The sequence below is a fragment of the Pelobates fuscus genome, chromosome 3, assembly GCF_036172605.1.
Source record: "Pelobates fuscus isolate aPelFus1 chromosome 3, aPelFus1.pri, whole genome shotgun sequence".
Classification (NCBI taxonomy): Eukaryota; Metazoa; Chordata; class Amphibia; order Anura; family Pelobatidae; genus Pelobates; species Pelobates fuscus.
Genome location: NC_086319.1, coordinates 262275983 through 262298229, shown reverse-complemented (window position 1 = coordinate 262298229; position 22247 = coordinate 262275983). Strand labels below are relative to the sequence as shown.

Below are 22247 nucleotides of genomic sequence, written 5' to 3'. Positions count from 1 at the left end.
AAAAATAATATTGATTTTTTGGAGATGCTGAGAAATTCAATGAATATAAATTTGAAGGACTGATTTAAAAAACAAATCTAGAAAGATTGATGCAGTTTTAAAGTGCTTTTTGAAAAAGTAAAGATCTGGTGACAAAGATCCATTTAGTTAGTTTTCTAGAATCATGAAGAAAGACGTGGCTAAGAAATAGACAAGGCGGCCAATCTTATATAAACAAAGGTAAGCACAGTTTTAATGCAAGGGTGGATCCAGAACCAAGTCTCGGAAGGAGCACTGGTAAATTATTTGCAGTGCTGCGTGCGTGTGATTTTTTTTTTTTTAGCTTAAAATGTTGGTCTTTACATATACATGCACTATCACAAAGACAAGCTCACTACACACATCTCACTACAGAACGCTCACTGACACACACACAAAAAGCTCACTAAATACAGCTTACTACACACAAGCTCCCTGATACACACCTACAAGATCACACAGCCCACTACAGACAGCTCACTTACACACACACACTACACGTAAGCTCACTGAAACATTCACAAACGCACTACACAAGACTCACTAGCTCACCCACCAGGGCCGGTGCAAGGATTTTTTTCCACCCTAGGCAAAATAAAAATTTGCCGCCCCCTCCCCCATGTGACATCACAATGCCCCACCTATATGATCTGCCATATGAACTAACGCCAGTGCTGCACACAGTGTGTGTTTACATTAAAAATCCTGCAGGGACAGGCTATAGACACCAGAACCACTACATTAAGCTGCAGTGGGCCTGGGGACTATAGTGTCCCTTTAATGTGAGGTAAATTAGAAATTAGTGCCATGAATAATATACTAGATTGCCTATTTGCAACCAGATGAGGATGATGATGGGCTCTGGCTGCAGTCTGGCTCCACTGTAGAACAGGCTGTTGGCGGCTGTTTGTAACTGTGGTCACAAAAGTCAATGTTTTGGGAGACCATGAAGCAGCTCTATTTTTTTGGGCCCCTTGCACAGCTCAAGGTCTGGGCCCCCAGGGCCTGATGGTAAGTATGCCCATAAGGCCCACCCATAGGTTCCACCCATGAGTTCGCTCGCAGGGAGTGGAGTGTGTAGGGGATGTGTTACGTGTTAGTGTAGAGGATCTAAAGTGTGTGCTTATGGAATATAGTGTACAGGGATACCAGTTTGTGTAGGTGATGCAGTGTGCGTGTGTGTAGTGGATGGAGTGTGTTTTTGTGTAAGGGATAGAAAGCAGTGTGTGTTTGTGTGTAAGGGATGTATTGTGTGTTTCTGGTTGTGTTTAAGGGATGCATTGTGTGAAACTGTTTGTATATGTAAGGGATGCAAGGAGTGTTTCTGTGTATGTAATGTGTGTGTCTGTAAGGGGTGCATTAAGTGTGTGTGTAAGAAATGCATTGTGTTTCTGTGTGTGTGCAAGAGAAGCAGTGTGTGTTTGTGTGTGTGTGTAAGGGATGCATTTTGTGTTTCTGTGTATGTGTGCAAGGGATGCATTGTCTTTGTGTGTAATGGATGCATTGTGTGTTTCTCTGTGTGTAAGGGAAGCATGGTGTGTGTCTGTGTGTGTAGGAATGCATTGTGTGTTTCTGTGTATGTATAGGGAAGCATTGTGTGTGTAGTGTGAAAGAGAGAGTTTGTGGGGTAGGATAGGGGCTGAGTCCTACCAGCCTCTTTGTGCTTCTCTTTCCCCCCCTTCCTCAGCCTCTCTCCCCTCTTGACCCTTACTGCTCTCCCCTCCTGTCACTTAGTGATCTCCCCTCCTGTCTCCTAGTGCTTTCTCCTAACCCCCCCGTTCCTTGGTGCTCCCCCCATCCCTTAGTGCTCTCTCCAACCCCCCACCCTCCCCTCATAGAGCTCTCCTCTGCCCCTTAGTGGTCTCTCCTCTCCTCCCCTGTCCCTTAGTGGTCTCTCCACTCCACCACCCAATTAGTGGTCTCTCCTCCCCCTCCCCCTCAGTGGTCTCTATTCTCCTCCCCCGTCTCCCTTAGTGCACTCTCCTATTCTCCCCCCCTTTCCATTAGTGATCTCTCCTCTCACATCTCTCCCTTAGTGGTCTCTGCTCTCCTCTTCCCCCTCCCCCCCCCAGTGGTCTCTCCTCCCCACTTTCCATTAGTCATCTCTCCTCATCCCCCCTTCCCATTAGTGGTCTCTCCTCTCCCCCTCCTCCTCCTCTCTCCTACCCCCCTCCCCTAGTGGTCTCTCCTCCACACCCCCTCCCTTAGTGGTCTCTCCTCACCCCCTCCCTCCCTTTGTGGTCACTCCTCACCCCCTCCTCCTTCCCTTAGTGGTCTTTCCTCCCCCTCCCCCCCGCGTTATTGGTCTCTCCTTATCCCCCCCTTAGTGGTCTCTATAGGGCGCTCAGGCAGCTGCAGCATGAGGGGGGCCGGCGCTGTCACCCACAGACACACAAGCTTGCTACAGAAATATCACTACAAAAAGCTCACTACAGAAAGCGCAGTACACACACACACAACAAGCTCACTACAGAAAGTTCATTGACATATACAAGCTTATTACACACAAGATCACACACAAGATGACATATATACACACAAGATCACACAGTTCACTACAGGCAGTTCACTGGCGCACACACACCAGCTCACTAATATACACAGATGATCACACAGCTTATTACAGACAGCTCACTGACATATTCATAAGCTCACTGCACATGACTCACTACACACAAGCTCACTAGACAACTCACTACGTAAGGTTCACTACACACAAACTCACTGACACACACACAAAGCTCACTAGTACACAAGCTCACTGCATGCAATCACAAGCTCACTACACACACGATCACTGTCACACGCCATCAACTTGTACAATAATTTCCCCAGGTGATAGAAAGGGAACTGGGCATTCTAGAATAGAGGAAAGTGAATTCTGCCTTTTCCACTATGAAATGACCTCATTCTCTTCCTTACCACAAGGAGGAATAACAGAGCTTAATTAAAAAAGCAATACCAAAAACACAGAGCCATTAAAACATATAGGGCCATATAGAAAAAGTAAACATTCAGTGTAGTGGTTCATATAGAAGGTATTTTATTTACTGAATAATGAATTGTACTGAACTGACAACCAAATGTCAATATGTAGGCCATAGTAGCAGACGTGGGCCTACATTGTTTTGATGTTGTTGCCAATGCACCTTTTGATATAAACCCTAATTAAAAATATTAGAAATTGTATATATACAACCCAAGGACACAAGAATTGAATATAGAATACAGTGGGTTATTATGAAGCTATATTATGCATAGCTAAACAGAGTGTACCTACACTTTGCGCTGGGGCCCTGACGGGATGCCCATAGGTGTAACAAAGCTGCACTCTGCTCCAGCAAGGAATTGGGGTTTTCTACACGGATCTTGTTTATATCGTCCATTTCAAACTGCAACTCCCTGGCGAGTTCTGAAAAGAGAGGAACACAATTCAATGTATGGGTGCTAAACCCGACCAAAAGAAGAATTAAGTAGGAATATCAGATGAAGCATTATACCTCACATAATTTAATCAACCTACTCATTAAAAATAACGAGAACATTAACATATTAAATAAAAATTAGATAGAACCTGTGACTTGAAGTTTTAAACAGGTTCTACATTTGGTGTGTTCCCCAAATGTTCTATTTCAGGCTACATTTTCCACTCCGTTCAACCTAGAGCACTTTAGCTTGCTGAAGTGCCTTATTTTGTGAAGAATGTGTCCTCTTTTTTCATTTTTCAAAAATTGCAGATGTCAAACGAATTTGGCACTTTTATAAATTCACCTGGATACACCCCCAATTAACCTGGAAAACCCCTGGGCGGGGTTAGAAAGGGAAGGTTTGCAATGGCACCTGACAAGGGATCTGTAGCTTTTGCAAGCTGTTTTCAGATATACACCCCAATGAAAAATGCATAATTAGATGCATTAATGTTTTTATTGGGAGTAAATCTACTAAAAATGTTTTAGTTTTTTTTCTTTGGGCAGCGGAGTGTCCTTTTAAATAAAGAGAAAATAGGATGATCAGATCTAAAGAGCTCTGCTAGACACAACCCAACGCTGCACTAATGCCTCGATTTAATGCTATGGGCTGAAAAGTGCTGCTAATTATTGACTTTTTCCGTATTATTTTTTTATAGAAATTCCAGCTGGATTTAATGGTAGCTGAAATTTAAGCAGCTGAAGTCAATAAACAGGTTGTCAGGATGAAATAACAACACAGATAAACGTGCATCAAAATCCCAGCTATTAAACCCTTTTTTAATGACTAACCCTGTTAGTGCTCAATCATTGTCCCCACCTGTCGGCATCAGGTGGGGACTGAAAATTAAATAATAAGAGGAGGACCTTGCCCCCCATTACTTAATTTCCACCACACCCGTGGCAAGTGGGTGGGAGCTATTAACCCCATGTGTGACATGTCATGATTACCTTTTATTCCAGAAGTTTGGTCCTTAAGGGGTTAATTAAAAACATAAATAATGGGGATGGACAGGTCACTGTCCATGCCTATGCAGCATTATTAAAATCTTAGTCAGGTTTCCCACACACACACACACACACACACACACCCGAGAAGATGGCTAAAGACCCCAAACCCTAGGCACTGCCACAGTTAAAAAAAATACTGTCTACCCCCGTCACTATAATAATAGTTAGGGGGCCTATTAAATCTAAATCCTATAAAAGTAAATGTTATACTAACTTACCATTAGACATTGCCTTTTTTTCTGAAATCTTACACACAAAGTCAAATAAACATCAGTTTGAGAACTAATAATGAAATAAAGGGAGACCTAACATCCCTCTCAACCTATGAAGTGGAAGGGGGCACTATCGAAAAATAAAGAAGAGGCAGAAGACATACCTTGCATCATGTCCTGATGAAAGTTCCTATACCCTAGAGTGCTGGCTGGAGTTATATATAATATATATATATATATATATATATATATATATATATATATAAAAATAGAAGAGATGGCCCACACTCTCAGGCTTCATAAAACATAACTTTTAATGTTTACATTATAAAATAATTAATGTGATGCTAAACAGCATCAATATTTCAGTCCCTGATCGGCCATCCCTTCTATTTTTGTATACTAGTGTGACTTTAGTCTGGCACCCATCATTTACAATCACATCAGAGTCAGCCTGTGTGCAAGGTATTTTTGGATGTATATATATATATATATATATATATATATATACACACGCACACAGTTGTGCTCAAAAGTTTGCATACCCTGGCAGAAATTGTGAAATGTTGGCATTGATTTGGAAAATATGACTGATCATGCAAAAAAATATATTTTATTGAAGAATAGTGATCACATAAAGGTATTTATTATCACATAGTTGTTTGGCTCCTTTTTAAATCATAATTGTCACGCCAAGGGTGATTAATTCATTGTTGCACAAAAGAATATTACCATTTAATGTAATTTGTATAGTGCATATATGAATTGGCCACTTGGTTGCCAATTCAGATGACAGAAGGGATAATTACCAGAGACCCCCTGGGGCAGAAGTTTTACTTTGAAAATCTGAGTAAGTGATCATGACTTATGTTATTTTATCCCTTTTGGTTTTATCTGTTGTTGGTGTAACTAATTTGATTGTCATCTATATTTTTGTATGCACGGTGACTATTTTTTGCTCATAATAAAATATTCCTTTATTAAGTTCAGCCGTTGTCTGGTAAAGAATCATGTTACCTGAAAAGACCAATTAGTGTTTTGCAATTGCTTAAATATTGTGTTAAGTTATATTTGGTGGGTTTTTCTAATTAAGTTACCTTGGGGACCAAGACACCCCATTTATAAATTGTCTTGGTGGTGGCAGCGTTAAGATAGTAATATTTGTATTATTATGCTTAAGTGTGGGTGGTGTCAAGGGGGATTTTATCATTTTTTCCAGTCTAGTGCAGACAAATAGCTGAACTTTAACCCTTTCACCACCACAACTACGTCACGCACACTCTTGAAGTAGGGTGTGTTTGTGACAATAATGATAACAAATCACCCAAATGCCCCTGATCAAATGTTTACCCTTGAATGTTTGGCCTTGTTACAGACACACCAGGCGACACACAGGTTAAAATGGCAATTAAACCACATCTGTGGCTTTTTAAATTGCAGTTAGTGTATGTGTATAAATAGTCAGTGAGTTTGTTAGCTCTCACGTGGATGCACTGAGCAGGCTAGATACTGAACCACGGGGAGCAGAAAAGAACTGTCAAAAGAACGGTCAAAAGACCCGTGTAACAAGGTAATGGAACTTTTATAAAGATGGAAAAGGATATAAAAAGATATCAAAAGCCTTGAAAATGCCAGTCAGTACTGTTTAATCACAAGAAGTGGAAAATTCAGGGATGTCTTGATACCAAGCCAAGGTCAGGTAGATCAAGAAACATTTCAGCCACAACTGAAATAAAAATTTTTCGGGATACAAAGAAAACCCCACAGGTAACCTTAGGTAAAATACAGGCTGCTCTGGAAAAAGACGGTGTGGTTGTTTCAAGAAACACAATACAAAGATACTTGAACAAAAATGAGCTGCATGGTCGAGTTGCCAGAAAGAAGCCTTTACTGCACCAATGCCACAAAAAAGCCCGGTTACAATGTGCCTGACAACACCCTGACACGTCTCACATCTTCTGGCACACTGTAATCTGGCGTGACAAGACCAAAATAGAGCTCTATGGTCACAACCATAAGCGCTATGTTTGGAGAGGGGTCAACAAGGCAAGTGAAAAGAATACCACCCCCATTCACTAATGTTTTTTGGGGGGTGAGCTCTAAAAGCATGGGGAATCTTGTGAAAATTGATGGCAAGATGAATGCAGCATGTTATCAGAAAATACTGGCAGACAATTTGTATTCTTCTGCACGAAGGCTGCACATGGGATGCTCTTGGACTTTACAGCATGTCAATGACCCTAAGCACAAGGCCAAGATGATTCTCCAGTGGTTACAGCAGAAAAAGGTGAAGATTCTGGAGTGGCCATCAGTGTCCTGACCTTAATATCATCGAGCAACTCTGGTGAGAACTCAAAAATGCAATTCACGCAAGACGACCAAAGACTTTGCATGACCTGGAGGAATTTTGCCAAGACGAATGGGCAGCTTTACCACCTACAAGAATTAGGGGCCTCATAGACAACTATTACAAAAGACCGCACGCTGTCATTGATGCTAAAGAGGGCAATACACAGTATGCAGACTTTTGAACAGGGGTCATTTCATTTTTCTTTGTAGCCATGTTTTGTTTTATGATTGTGCCATTCTGTTAAAACCTACAGTTTAATATGAATCATATAGAAAATATAAGAACCGTGTTTTGCCTTTTCACTCATGTTTTTTTTAAAATGGTACATATGTTATCAATTCTCCAAGGGTATGTAAACTTTTGAGCACAACTGTGTGTGTGTATATATATATATATATATATAAACACGGTCCTGCACTCGCTCTTAAGTTTTACTTGCCAAGGTGCTCCTCCAGCCTTTTAACAATACATACACTCGAAGGAAAGGCACTCACTGATCTTCTTAATTTGCAAACTTTATTCAACGATGTTCAAGTAAATTAACAGTAATATCAACGTTTCAGCCCTCATCCGGACTTTCGTCAGGATAGCTTGGATCTTGAAAAAGACCCTACATGGGTCGAAACGTCGATCGGGACAGACATATTTTGTATGTACTAAGAATAAAAGAATCACTTTGGAAAAAAAAGACCTGTGAGTGCACCTTTAAGGCTTTGAATATACTGAAAGTTATTGGAATGGGTGAGTGCCTAGGTTAAACGATATATATATACACATACACACACACACACACACACACACAGAGTCCAGTATAACTTTCAGCTGCTCTAAATCACTGAGGGAACCTGTGATATGCCAAGTATAGCTGCCTCAGACAGATCGATGACATCATATAGCTGCCCTGCAAACACTTTGCATGTCTTTCCAGAGCACAGAGAGACCCCTTCTTCTCTCTTGTGTCTTTCATAGAATTTGGGAAACGTGGATTACCACCAAAACACCTTAAGAGCATTAAATAGCCTCAGAAATACTAACTTGTATAACACACATGATAATATCTTTTTGTGCATTTTTTGTAATTCATCAGCTCTTATTGTTGTGTCTGAAGATAGATAGTGGACTTATTATATTAATTAGAAGCTACACTGCCTTCTAAGATGTAGTAGGGTAATTTCTATCATTCTCAACAAAGAGGTGCCTTATTGGGAGTGATAAGAGTACAAGGCAACAACATCTTCAATGTCCACAATAACTTAAGGGACTACATATGAGACTTATGTGGATCCCCCAGGCCCTAAAAAAAAAAATGTAGGGACACAGAGGTGTACCCCAAGCCTTAACAATGCATTTCAGTAATGTAAAGGAGCAGTAATGGTGCTACACCTGTATAGCTGATGTGCATAATAAGAATTGATACCAGTCACTTATGGTGGAACCAAGAAGAGCTTTTAGAACTTTGGTTTAATTTTTCTAGTAGCATCAATTTTATTCTTGCCATCTATAAACCACCCGCTCTTACTATTACTATTGCTTCCTGAAAAGCATGTGCCCAGAACATATGTGTGTGATGAAGGTTGAGAAGTCAAGCTTACCGGCCCAGCTCAGACCAAGATGCTCTGAAATAACAGCCATCTTCATCTCAATGCGTTCTGTGCCACTGAGGGAGCCTAGAACGAAAAGGGACATTGATAGAGAAGAAAGGAAGGATTTGGGAAAAGAGAGGAGAGAGGAGAGAAATAGAGAAGGAGAGAAGAGAAATACAGAAAGATGAAAAAGGACCCAAGGAAGAGCAGGCAAGGCAGAAAAAGAGTAGGGAGAGATTATTTATGGGAATTAAATAGGCAAGCACAAACATTTGTTTTAAAAATATATTCCAGGGGCAGGACATGGATGTTAGCAAAGACAGAAATTGACGAGAGAGGATGAAGAGAAATTAAGATGCAAATTGCGATTAGGTGCATGAAATATAAAAGTGTAGTCAGGAGATACACAGACAAAAGGGATTCCAAGAAAGGAAAGAACATTGTTATGAGGGATGAGAGTTTGAGGTAGGTGGGTAATTGTGGGTGCAGATGCAGAGTAGAGAAGGAGAAGTTGTCTTGGTAGATATGGATGTAGAAAGAGGAGGAGGAAAGACGATAAAAGATTTTAACCAAGGACATTGGAGGGTATTACAGGGTGGTACAGATACAGAAAATATGAGGAACAACATTGATAGGATAGAATATTGGAGTGTTCAAATGCAGCATGGTATACAGTGAGAACAGGGATGTTAGGGACAGAGTAAGAGAGGGGTGATCAGACATGAAATTTAATCAGTTCCCCACCTTCCAAAGCTCAACCCAGCTGTCTGTGCACTGTCCCAGTAGTTTCTCTCTGTCCTCCCCAGGGGTCACCTCTTAAGGAGGATGTGTTTTCCGTACTTGGACCCGGCTTCTTGTTTTCGAGGCTTCTATCTCTGCTTAAATGATTGTAGTACATCCTTTTTTTTTTCTTTTACCTCAGTTCAATGCATTTCATTCTCTGAGTACCATCTAGCTCTTTATCTTCTACTCATTTCTCACTGCATCTCCCCTCTACGCATCTCCAACCATTTTATGCATTCACAATAAGTAACTCAAAATAATTCTCTGCTTTCTTCAATTTTCTAACTACACTGCCCCTTTCCCCTTGCTCTCACCCCTCGTACTGTCATTCAGCAGGCTGTACCGCTCTCTTAGAGCAAGTGGGGTCAGCGTCCTTCTTCTGTCCAGACTGCCTGGGCCCTGTGACAATACAACTGTTTTACACAACTACTCAACCACACAACTTGATAGCACATTATGCTAAGCTTCACACAGTCATGCAAGATGACAAAATAGGTTTTAAATAAAAGTGGAATACACAACTGAAGACAAGTACACAACATGGCGGCACATACACCAATAACAACATGACAACACAGGGGACAAGTAGCACACAAAAATACAGTGTAGCAAGACAACAACAATGTGACGCAGTATAAAACCAATAAACCACAATGCAACACAATGATGGAAATTAATACAACTACATAAATTAACATCGTTTTACATTATACAACATGAACTTGTGTTGCAAGCCACAGATTTACACATAACAACGCCCTGTTGCAATGTTTGTGCTGATAAATGATTTCACAATATTTATTATGCAATAACACAATCCCAACAAAACCATGTTATACAAACTCAGAATCACAGGACATACATACATACATGCCAACAAATTCCTCAGTTAAACTAGAGAGATTTCACCCCACCCACATTAAGGTGATAACACCTCCCTTTAATGTTGTACCTAGTCCTTCCCACATAAATAGTTAGTACTGCAAACTCCTTATTGGCTACAGCACACCCTGCCTCCCTGGGTCCCCCCCTGCTACAGGCAGGTCTTATTTTGGCTTCTGGAGTTCAGCTAGACCTGCCAGGCAGCCTTAGACATGGGCGGGATGAGGCTGATGTGTTGACGTATGGACTCTGCAAGAAAGAGGGAAATTTTGGGCAGTGATAGGGCGATTCTCTCCAAAAGAGGGAGAGTTGGCATGTGTGTACATAATACAAGTGTTGGTTGGTTACATGTAAAAAAAAAAGAAAAAGTCCAACAACTATATAATGATAAAATATCTCAGCACTTGAACATTGCAGTGTTGCACAGTCACACAATTAAAATACACACACACACACACATCTTTCTTGTTTATACATTACAAGCCGAGAAAACACATTCCCACACACAGTAGCATGTCAAATAGTTAGGTCACCTGTGTGTATTGTGGCATAGTGACATTTAAGTGACAGAGCACTTGTTGCGATGGTTCATATTTCATAGCCTTCCGCAGGAAGGAGAGAGACCCACATGGCTCACGGCTGCTGTCACGCACCTGTGAAGCAACAAAAGATACAATGAAAAGAACTAAACAATCTGTTCATATTATTTAACCCCTTAAGGACACGTGACATGTCATGATTCCATTTTATTCCAGAAGTTTGGTCCTTAAGGGGTTAAATTAATTTTGTTAGTTTTTTTTAACAATATTAAAATGTCAACAGTTACAATGGTTGTATGGAGGATGAAGGCTACAATTTAATATTGTTGGATAAGCTTTTCAATTGAGTTAATATTTTTGAATAAACTATTTTTTTCTCAACATATAAAAATACCAAAACATACACCTTATATAAAATATATATAAAATAAGATTGAAATATTACAAAAAAATTGTTTTTTTCATAATATTAAAACATTTTAAGTGTATTCAAAATATTAAATCATTTGGAAAACATATCTAACAATATTAAATTGAGGCTTAATTCTGGACAATGATTGAAATCTAAATCAGCCAAGGTAGAAGATGAGGGAGACCTATTTTAAAGGACCACTATAGACACCCAGACCACTTCAGCTCAATGAAGTGGTCTGGGTGCCGGGTCCCTCTAGGATTAACCCTGCAGCTCAAAAACATAGCAGTTTCAGAGAAACTGCTATGTTTACACTGAGGGTTAATCCAGCCTCTAGTGGTTGTCTCCCTGGCAGCCACTAGAGGCCGCTTCTGCAATTCTCACTGTGAAAATCACAGTTAGAAGACGCTGGCGTCCATAGGAAAGCATTGAGTAATGCTTTCCTATGGGTGTTTTTAATGCGCGCGCGGCTCTGGCCGTGCATGCGCATTCGGCTCCACTCGGAGCCAACGTTGGAGGGGGAGGAGAGGTCACTAGCGCCGAGGGAGCCCGGCGCTGGATAAAGGTAAGTGACTGAAGGGGTTTTAACCCCTTCAGCCCAGCAGGAGGGAGGCCATGATGGTGGGGGGGACCTAAGGACTACATAGTGCTAGGAAAACGAGCTTGTTTTCCGGGCACTGTAGTGGTCCTTTAAAATCAGTAAGCCCAGAATGTATAAGTATTTCTCATCCACTTGCTTAAAACTAATGAAGCCTGGAAAACTGCAATTATTTCCCTATCTGAGCATAAGATGCTACATTACCATTAGGATGATTTTTTTGAGCTTCATTTCTTCTTTCCCTGATATGTGTTCTTAATTTAAAAGGCCATTGTGTCAGGTGCATCTGTAAATATCATGTGAGCTAGGTCTCATGGGAAAATTGCAAAGTACAAGTTTGTGAAACTTATGCCACAAATGTTATGCTTATTTCCTCTAGTGTTTTAAATCTGCCTCCCTTATGGTGTTCCTATATTTAAAAAGCCAATATTATTTCTAAATACATTATAACAGAAATACTTTTATGATATACTTATGAGACTTTAGGTAAAGTCTCAAATCATTCCAATTCCTGTAGCGTGAAGACAAAGAAATCCTGGAATACAATTCAAATACTAACAGAGTTATTTACTAAAGTGAGAATTCAAAGTGAATTTCAAATTCAAGGTAATAAAATAGCCAAACTGGAAACATTCAACATTCTCTAAATCAGCTATGCTTCCGGTTCAGCTACTTTGACCTTAAATGGTTACGCCAAGCACCATGACCTCTTTAGTGATTTGATGTGGTCATGGTGCCTAGACTCTGCATGTGTAGTTTTGCTATGAAATGCAGTATATAGAGATTTTAACCCCTTTGCTGCCAGAGGTGTACCTCCACCTCTGGCAGCGCCATTGCAGTGTCATTAGAAAGCCTTGAACAAGAGTTCTTGGTGGCTAATCTTAATTATTTGTATTTATATTTAGAGTTGCATTCATTGACTGTGAGCAAAACTCAAAAAATCAAAAGTGAAACAAAAAAACGTGATCAATCAGTGCATAGTGCTATGTGAAAAAAATTCCCGACGCGCGTTTCGGCGCTATAGTGGCACCTCCCCCGCTGATGGAGGTTCCACTATAGCACCGAAACGTGCGTCGGAACGGATTGACCACGTTTTGTTTCTGATTTTTATTTAAAGGGACACTATAGTCACCTGAACAACTACAGCTTAATGTATTTGTTCAGGTGAGATCTATAGCTCCCTGCAGGCAATCTAATGTAAACACTGTATTTTCAGAGAAAATACAGTGTTTACATTGATTACATTCATTGATTGATAGGAATACCTCCAGTGGCCGTCACTCAGACGGCCACTAGAGGCACTTCCTATCATGCAGGGCCCTAAAAAGGCCCTGTACATGTCAGACGTTTGAAAATACGTCTGACGTGTGCAGGAGAGAGAAGGCACTGTGTGCGCGCCTTCTCTCTCCAGCCTGTCAGCAGAGGAGGGGGCGGGCAAAGACCGCGAGCTGAGCTGTCAGTCAGCTCAGCTCGCGGCCGCTCACACTGCGCGCATGCGCGGTAGTGCGCTGAGGACTTCAGAGGGCGGCATGAATGTCGCCCTCTGAAGTCTGTGCGCATGTGCGGCGAAGCCGCGCATGCGCACCAGGGAGCAATGACGCTTCCAAATGGAAGCGTCTGATTGCTCCCTGCTCGCGCCCGCCTATTTCGTCATTTTGACTAAATAGCGGGCGCAGCTTCACGAGGCTCCCGGCGCTGGAACCAGGTGAGTAAACAGGGGCTGCCTAGAGAGTCCCTTTAATCCATAATGAGGAAGAGCTATATGGGAGTGTGGGGACTTGCTAATGTAGAAGTCTTAAGGAATATCTAGCCTTCTTAGCTGATATTAGATAGCACTATAGTAGTGATCCAGTATACCGCAGAGTTAAACATTATTAGAGACTCTGGCAGGGCCGGATTAACATAGGGGCTGATGGAGCTGCAGCTCCAGGCCCAGGCCCATGGAATAGGCCCATTGAAAAAAAAAAATGTAAAAAAAAATTTTTTTTTTACATTTTTTTTTTTTTTTACACACACACTACTCTTAGGTTTGCCACCTGACTGGTATTTTACTGGCACAGCCGGTATTTGAGACTGCCTGGCCGTGCCGGTATTGCAGTAATACTGGCAATACAAATGCAGGTATTTTTTCTCAGAATAAGTGGAGATTACTCTGCAATACCAGCACCGGCCAGTAGGGGTCACTGTGTGTGGAGAGAGGCAGGGATAGGAAGTTACAGCATATCCCCATAGACATATAATACCTAGACGCCGCATTGACCTCGGGGGGCCATGAAATGCGGGCACCCGGTGTGGTATTATATGTCTATATATTAGGACTTCTGTCCCTATTTTTTTTTAATTTACTTTGCCTTAGTGACAAATCTCACTTTAGTAAATAGTGATGTGATTGTTAGATTTCTCCTATTCTCTTTATGCTATCTCCATGCGGACTTCAAAGTGCAAAAGACAGAGCTCACAATAATAAGAGTTGTAGATATCTACATTTTATTTTGCACTGTTCCAAAATCCATATTAGTTAAAAATAGGTGAAAAGTAAATACATTACAAATCAGGCAAAGATCCAGTCCCAGTTTAAAACATGTATATTAAGATGATAGATTGTGGGGTTAGTTCACTAAACTTATAATTTTAGCAAACCTAAATCCAAATGCAACGCATAGTTTCAATCTGGAAATTCAAATAATTTCGAAGTATTGAGTAAACTTAGTCGATAACGTAAATAACCACAGAGGTCTTAAAGCAGCAAATGTCAGTTAATTTTATTTAATATCCCAGGATTAAACATCATGCTACTGGATCTATACACCCTCCAGGTGGATTTTAAGACTAACCATGTTTACTTTCAGGACCTTGCTCTGCAGATCATAGACATATATATTCTATATATGTCTATGCTGCAGATCACACTGTGACCGATCCAAGATGGCGGCCCCGCAGCTCATCAGCGCTAATAGGAAGTAGCAGTCAATGCGGCGTCTAGTATTTTATGTCTATGCATATCCCTGCCTCTCTGTACTACTCACTGATCCGTGGGGACCAGCAACACAGCACAGAGTCCAGAAAGCAGCTCTACAGCTCAGATAAGTGAGGGATGGGGGGGAAAGGCAGCAGGGACACATGGGGACACTGAGACACTAGGGGACACATGTGGACACTGAGACACTAGGGAACATATGGGGACAATGAGACACTAGGAGACACATGGGGACACAGACACTAGGACACATGGGGACACAGACACTGGGAGACCTGGGAACACTGAGACACTTGGGGACACTGAGACACATGGGGATGCTGAGACACATGGGGACGCTGTTTCTCCCAGTGTCCCCCATCCAGTGTCTCAGTGTCCCCAAGTCTCCCAGTGTCTGTGTCCCAAGTCTCTGTGTGCCTAGTGTCACCATGTCTAAGTCCACAACTGTCCCCATGTCTCCCAGTGTCCCCAAGTGTCTGTCTCCCAGCCAGTGTCCCCTAGTCTCCCAGTGTCCCCTAGTCTCCCAGTGTCCCCTAGTCTCCCAGTGTCCCATAGTCTCCCAGTGTCCCATAGTCTCCCAGTGTCCCATAGTCTCCCAGTGTCCCATAGTCTCCCCAAATGTTTCAATGTCCCCATGTCTCCCAGTGTCTGTGTCCCTAGTGTCTGTGTCCCCATTTCTCCCAGTTTCCCTAAATGTCTGTGTCCCCATGTATCCCAGTGTCCCCGGGTCTCTCAGTGTCCCCGGGTCTCTCAGTGTCCCCGGGTCTCTCAGTGTCCCCGGGTCTCAGTGTCCCCATGTCTCTCAGTGTCCTAGTGACATGGGGACCCACTGAGAAACTGGGAGAAATTGGGACACTGAGACACTGGGAGACTAGGGGACTGGGCGACATGGGGACACTGACACTGTGATACATAGGGACACTGAGACACTGGGTGACTTGCGAGACACTGGGAGCAATCCATCTATACAGCAGAATCAAACTGTGAGTAGTTTGTTGGTGATTTTACAGAATTTTCTCTGATGTCACTCCTTGTGATTATACAAAGGATTAAGGCTGGTATTTTGTTCCAAGAAAGGTGGCAACCTTAACTACTCTTCACATACTCTTGCTTAAAGTAGCACTATAGGGTCAGGAACACAATCATGTATTTCTGACCCTATTATGTTAAAAACACCACCCTGCCCCCTTCTTGCCTCCCTAAGTATAGTAAAATATAACTTGTATTCAAGTCTGCAGCTGCTAGCTCTGCCTCTGAACTGACTGTCTGCTGACATCATCAGAAGTGGTGGTCTGAGCAAATTACAATACTTTCCCATAGGATTGTCTGAGACTGTCAACTAGGCAGATCAGGGGCAGAGCCAGCACAAGTCCAACATAGCCCTGGCCAATCAGCATCTCCTCATAAAGATAAATTGAATCAATGCATCTCTATGAGGAAAGTTCAGTGTCTGCATGCAGAGGGTGGAGACACTGAATGGCAGTGCTGCACAATATGCAGTACTGCCCCAGGAAGCACCTCTAGCAGCCATCTAAGGAGTGGCCAGTGGAGTTATTTTCTCGAAAAGACAGTGTTTACTGCAAAAGGCCTGAATGGAATGATTCTACTAACCAGAACAAATACAATAAGCTGTAGTTGTTCTGGTGACTATAGTGTCCCTTTAAGTTTGGAAGCTTAAGAGGGATGTGTGGGAACAAAACTTGTGTGGACTGGCTGACAATAAAATTAGTTTAGGTAATGCAGACGTTGGTCTCTCTAACACTGTGGCATGTCCCCATTCATCTACACTCACTACATACACCTTTTATCTGTCTCAGACTATATACCAGGAACTTCTGCCTGCTAGTAAGAAGGTAAGGAGACAAGTGGACCAGTGAGTGCTAGGGGACAGTCCTTAGAAAGCATTGAGTGAGCGCATCATTAGACGCATTTATGTTAAGCTCAGGGTGCTGCCTGCATAGTATGCCCTTAGTTGGACAGCCTGCATGATTGGCGGGCAGCCTGACATGCATTCATGCCAGGCTGTCCTTCAAATTCTTTGGACAGACATGCCCCCTATTTGGGCATGTTCTCCCCTTTTGGCAGGTCTGGTCACGTGATTCGCACCAGTGGCCACCCTTTTACCCTGCCCATTGACTGCCTGCTTCACTGGACACTGCTGTTAAGGGTTATGGATTTAATTGAAAGATGAAAGATATAAATTAGAGAGAGATTAGCATAGAGTATGTGTTTTCTTATAGCTGCATCCTATGAGTTTCCCTCCAGCACCATCTCCATCAGATACATGACGCTTGGGAGGTATGACTGTTTTAGTGTTTTTGGTCAATAAGATTCCGTAATTAGGCCCATCATAATTGTCAGCACCAGGCCCAGTGTGCTCTTAATCCGGCCCTGGACTCTGGGCTCATTTGTAGAAGGTGTTCAATGCTACCAACCATGTTTGAGCATATTACTTATAAGCAATGTTTGATGGATGTTTTTTCACTCTATGATGTACTAGTATCTTGATATTTATGATCTAATACTTAGGACTCTACCTGGAGCACTCCATATAGACTCTTATACCAAGCAACTGCTTGGTCGATCTCTCCCCATTCCCTCTACAATTAACAAGGTACACATCTGTGAGAGTTAAGGCATATTATTTGCCACAATGTATCTATTTAGAGATTCATCTCGACCGTTTTGTATCCACTCTTTTGGAATTGACATTTTTTCTATCTGCCTCTGCTATATAAGCTTGCACTTCTTATTTATATAGTAAGGATAATTTGTGGCAATTATAATAAAGCCTATTAGTTTATCCACTTTAATGATATACATGATATCATGATAGATTGATATAAATGATAGATACTGTCCTCGTTATATTTTAACTATTGCACTTATTTACTTCAGAGCCTCTCATACACCAGTACCCTAGAGGAATTTATTTGATAAGGTTTTTCACACTTTGCTTTTTACATATCCAGACCTTGTAGTTCCATTTGTAACAAAAAGTATTTTTAAAAAGCAAATTTCATCAATTAGTTACTGAATAACCTGTACTTTTATTTGAAGAATAATACTTCTATATATCAAAATTACTTTCAATTTTTAATAGTACTCCCCTCATTTTTTTTTACATTTTTCTGAAAATAAAATATTTTTCTCGAAAAAAGAAAACGGAAAAAAAAAAGTTTTTTTCCATGGCTCCCAAATTTACGAACATTTTACATCTAAGACCAAGCATACGGACCTCTTCAGAAACCGCAGTTAGAAAAGGAAATTATTAGTAAATTCCCTGTGAGCTATGAGTGCAGGAGAACAGCATCCTTCTATTCACGTGTATATATATATATATAACACAGCCAAAGCAATGCAATATTAAATGTAGCACATATATTCACCCTTAACTTCTCCTGTGTCACGGTTTTTACCATGCAGAGAACTAAATTTCATCCTATCTGGTTATCTTAACTCAGTAGTCACTTACTATTGCAATCGCACATAGTTACCTTGATAGGTAAAGCCAGCCTGTTCTCTTTAAAAGCCTGGAAAATAAAACTTCTTTGTTGCGTAGCTTTTTTTAAAGGTATGAGATTCCCCGACAACTCTACAAATAGCTGTGTTCCATCAAGGACCTATTGGAAGAATTCCAGACAGTCACTTAAATTAACAACATGCTCATATTTAACCACATATCAAAGATTATGCTGACTTACAAATATGCATGTTTTAGTGCATATACCCTATCCTTTTTTGTGTGGCACTTTAAAGAAACTGCTATTTTCAGAAAAACATGATATACACTTGGAGCTTTATCTGATGATCATATGTCACCAGTATTTGCATAGAAAAGTTAAAGCATCATACTTGAGAGTGCACACACTTTAGCAAAAATAGGACTCTTTCTATAATACCTCACAGACTGGGGTGGCTACAATTCCCATCGATGTACCAGAGAAAGAACAAGTGTCCCAGCACAAAAAAGTCATCTAAAATGCAGAATTTAATAAAAGCAGAATTCTCAAGCCTTGAGAAAGGCTTTGGCAGACAGCAGAAACGTTGCCATTCTGTTCTGATAAATGTCTGCATGTGCCTGGAAACCTTTTCTTTCTCTTTGCTTCCAAAAGAGACGTATATATATGACCGAGATGTGGAAATGGCAATGCATTATTGTATCTTGCAGTATAAGAATGCATTGCCTAAAACATACATAGAGCAATTGCAATCTTTTGTCTTCTTAGGGTTTGTCATTTAAAATGACCAAATTTGTTCTTTTTGTGAATAGCTAAATGGGTAAATTCAGTTGAATTTTAAAACCGAATATATTTTGGCTGCTGTTTGACTCCTGGGAATAGGCGTTTGTGTTTTGGAAGTAAACACTATCTTCCATGCATCTATAAAAGGTTGCCTGGAGCCCTCTACAATTTGTATTCCTCCTCGGCATCCCAATGTACCTCTATGTCCCGGCTGCGTGCTACTTCTGTAAAGTTCTCATGCTGTTCCAGGGTCTTCTCCAGCTTGTCTCCTGTCATACAATAACAGCGAAGTCTTCCTTCCCGCCCATCAGCCATTTTAGCAAAGACCACAAATCGTGCTGTGTATGGAACAGAGCTGAGCTCCCGGTAGAGCTGGGAGGAGAAGGACACTGCTTCAGCTGTGCGTGGACAATCAGACAGCCAGAACCTGTGTGGACATCATCCATTGATGAAGTGAAACAAATAACAACAAATTAGGAATCTCTCCCTCTATGCACTACAATCCAGAAACTCAAAGAATGGCACCCACCTGGCAGACACATTAGTGGTAAAGTTGGCACACTCATTGGCATAGACCAGTTTTGTGGTTCCTGTAATGTCTTCCCATTGGGCAGGGGCAGTGCCACCTAGGACATGTGAGATCAACATCCCATTAAATAAATATAAGTGAAATAATGAATTGGAATGCATGAAAGTATGGAGAATACTTCCAAAATAAAGAAAATACATGGATAGAGAAAAGAAGGGAATAACAGAGAAAAGAAGGGAATAACAGAGAAGAGGTGAACAGAACTATACTTCAAATATAAACAGTGAGAGGCAGAAGGAAACCTGAAAGTTTAAAGAAGTTCAGTATGCCTGCTTGAAAAATTCAAGAAAAACGGAAATATGTGGAATTTCTGAAAACGGACACTTTTGCGGCATTGTAATGTATTCCTAACTCATCTGAAGATGTTATTTACTTTATTATACCTACTGCACTATCCTGAGTTATTTAAACACAAGGCATTAGCCAGGAGGTCCCACTACTAACTACAAATTCCTTCCTTTTATCTGATTTGACAGGCTACTTGTAGATTATGTTCCTCCTCTTCCCCCTGGTTTTATATTAACATTTATCCTCATTGATTCTGTTTCCTCCCTTTATTTTATGTCTACCGCTCTACTTGTTTCCTTTATATTGTTTTAAATAGTAATAAAAAGATTTGCATATTGTATGTTATATTGTATATTGTGATTCACTATACAGTGAATAGGTAGAAAAGGGGAAGAAAGGGGAACTAAGAGGACAGATGGGATAGCAGCACTTACATTACGCATTAAAATAAGAAACTCAAGAAGAAAGGTGAAGAATTAAAGAATACAAGAGGAAAGAAGGGAAATAAGAAGGAAGAGATGGGAGAGTATTGGTTTATTTTCTTGAAAGTAAAATGAAGAGTTGAAAAGTATAAATTATTCTTAATAAAGAAGGAGGAAGAAACAGTAATGCAACAGAACAAATAAAAATATATGATAAGGGATATAGATTGTGCTTTCATTTGGAAGTACAGTAAGCAAATGTTGGGTAGAAGAAAGATAGAGAGAGAAATGAAAAAAAATAACTAAATGGAAATAGCAAATAATACAAAGAGACAAGTGTGAAAACCTAGTAAGGAAATATTCTTCTTCTCTAACAAACTTTCCTCTCTTTCAATTTTTTCCAGTTCCCTCTGTATAAAGTCGGTCACATTTCCCCTTTGTTAACATTACCTGTCACACTGCAGAGCAGTCTAAGACTGGTGGTGTCACCTTCTCCACTGTCCCTGGGGTTGTCCTTCCAAGATGGTGGCAGTGGTATGCGCAGTCCAATCGGCCGGTGAAATTTCCTGCGACGGGGCTCCACAGTGACAATAGGGCCAAACGTTGCTTGGTTACCCAGCAACCTTGACACCAACTCATCCGGCACAGGCTGAGCCTAAGAAAGGAGATAGGCTCAGATTAATACAATCAGCACTTTTATACATGGTGGCAATGTCACAAAGGCATTTGAATTAAATAGACTTACTAGTTTTGCCAAGTTCTACATTGTGATTGCATTTCAGTGATTGTGCTATTTGTGTCAAAACACAGAAGTGACATTGGATTGGTAGGCCACAATGATACTTAACTGATTTGATCAAATATACATAGATATGCATTTGAAGTGCATTACTTTCCACTAAAAAATGTAAATAAAAGATGGTATGGGCAATGCACAGCTAGATCAGAGCAGAAAAGGATAAAACGTGCATTGGAAAAGCTGGATCCAATATTATTATATAAACAAACATCTGTTACTACTACTTCATGTTTAACACACAGATATATTAGGGTATTTGGCTCATGCCTTGGTTTTAGACATACTGGGCAGTAGAAATTTTCAAAACATTTGATGTTTTGCTCCTACAATGAAGAAGCACAGCTTAACCTTCATAGAATTTACACCTGTCCAAACAATGTGAAATTTGCATGTCTGTTGGTGATGGGCTGTGAGAGAGGTGTGCCACACATCTCCAGATTGTCATACTCATGGAACACTGACTGAAGAATAAAAATGTCCATTAGCTTGGTAGAATCTCTGCCCTATGGTGTGCATGTAAGGTAGGTATAATCCTCCACATTCAGTAAGGAAAGTGCAGTTTGGGTTCATTGATGACATACAGTGTTCTTGATTTTACTTGCTGTCACATTTCGATCGATTTGTCTAATTATGGCTCTAAAGGTGTTAATATCATTAATAAAGCCAAAAAACGTTGTATACCTGCAATGTGTTAAAAGTATATTACCATAGGAAATGCAGATGAGAGCACTGATTATTGAGGAGTGAGTCAAAACATCAATGTTTCAGTTTCTGTTACCACATATTTAATACTAGAGAGCAGGTAATTGTGTCTTCCCAAATAATCTTTTAAAAATACATTTCTCTCTTTTGTGAGGTTTAGATTCCCCTGTAACATTATTACAGTATGCCCATTTTATTTTCCAGAGTGCCAGTACAAATGTTTTCATTGACAGTTTTGTTAATAAAGTATAAATTATTGTCATCTTAATAAAGCTTGATACAAATCTGTGACTTGAAGTGTGTGTTGCAATCAGCAGGAACACATCACTGGTTTCCATGGTCACTGATACACAAACAGAAGAAGGTGACAG

At 40.7% G+C, this 22247-nt stretch overlaps 1 protein-coding gene across 5 annotated transcripts in view; it reads right to left on the bottom strand.

The window, feature by feature from the left end:
* Positions 1 to 22247, bottom strand: part of ANK1 (ankyrin 1) — a 201535-nt gene that overhangs the window by 30839 nt on the left and 148449 nt on the right. For all 5 annotated transcript variants that reach the window (XM_063448445.1, XM_063448446.1, XM_063448447.1 and 2 more), the window contains 8 exons: positions 20826 to 21030; positions 19606 to 19702; positions 19275 to 19503; positions 18330 to 18455; positions 10840 to 10959; positions 9739 to 9823; positions 8651 to 8725; positions 3299 to 3430 (listed from right to left, as the gene is read on the bottom strand). In XM_063448445.1, the coding sequence (XP_063304515.1) occupies positions 3299 to 3430; positions 8651 to 8725; positions 9739 to 9823; positions 10840 to 10959; positions 18330 to 18455; positions 19275 to 19503; positions 19606 to 19702; positions 20826 to 21030 (1069 nt within the window). The remainder of the gene's footprint in view (positions 1 to 3298; positions 3431 to 8650; positions 8726 to 9738; positions 9824 to 10839; positions 10960 to 18329; positions 18456 to 19274; positions 19504 to 19605; positions 19703 to 20825; positions 21031 to 22247) is intronic.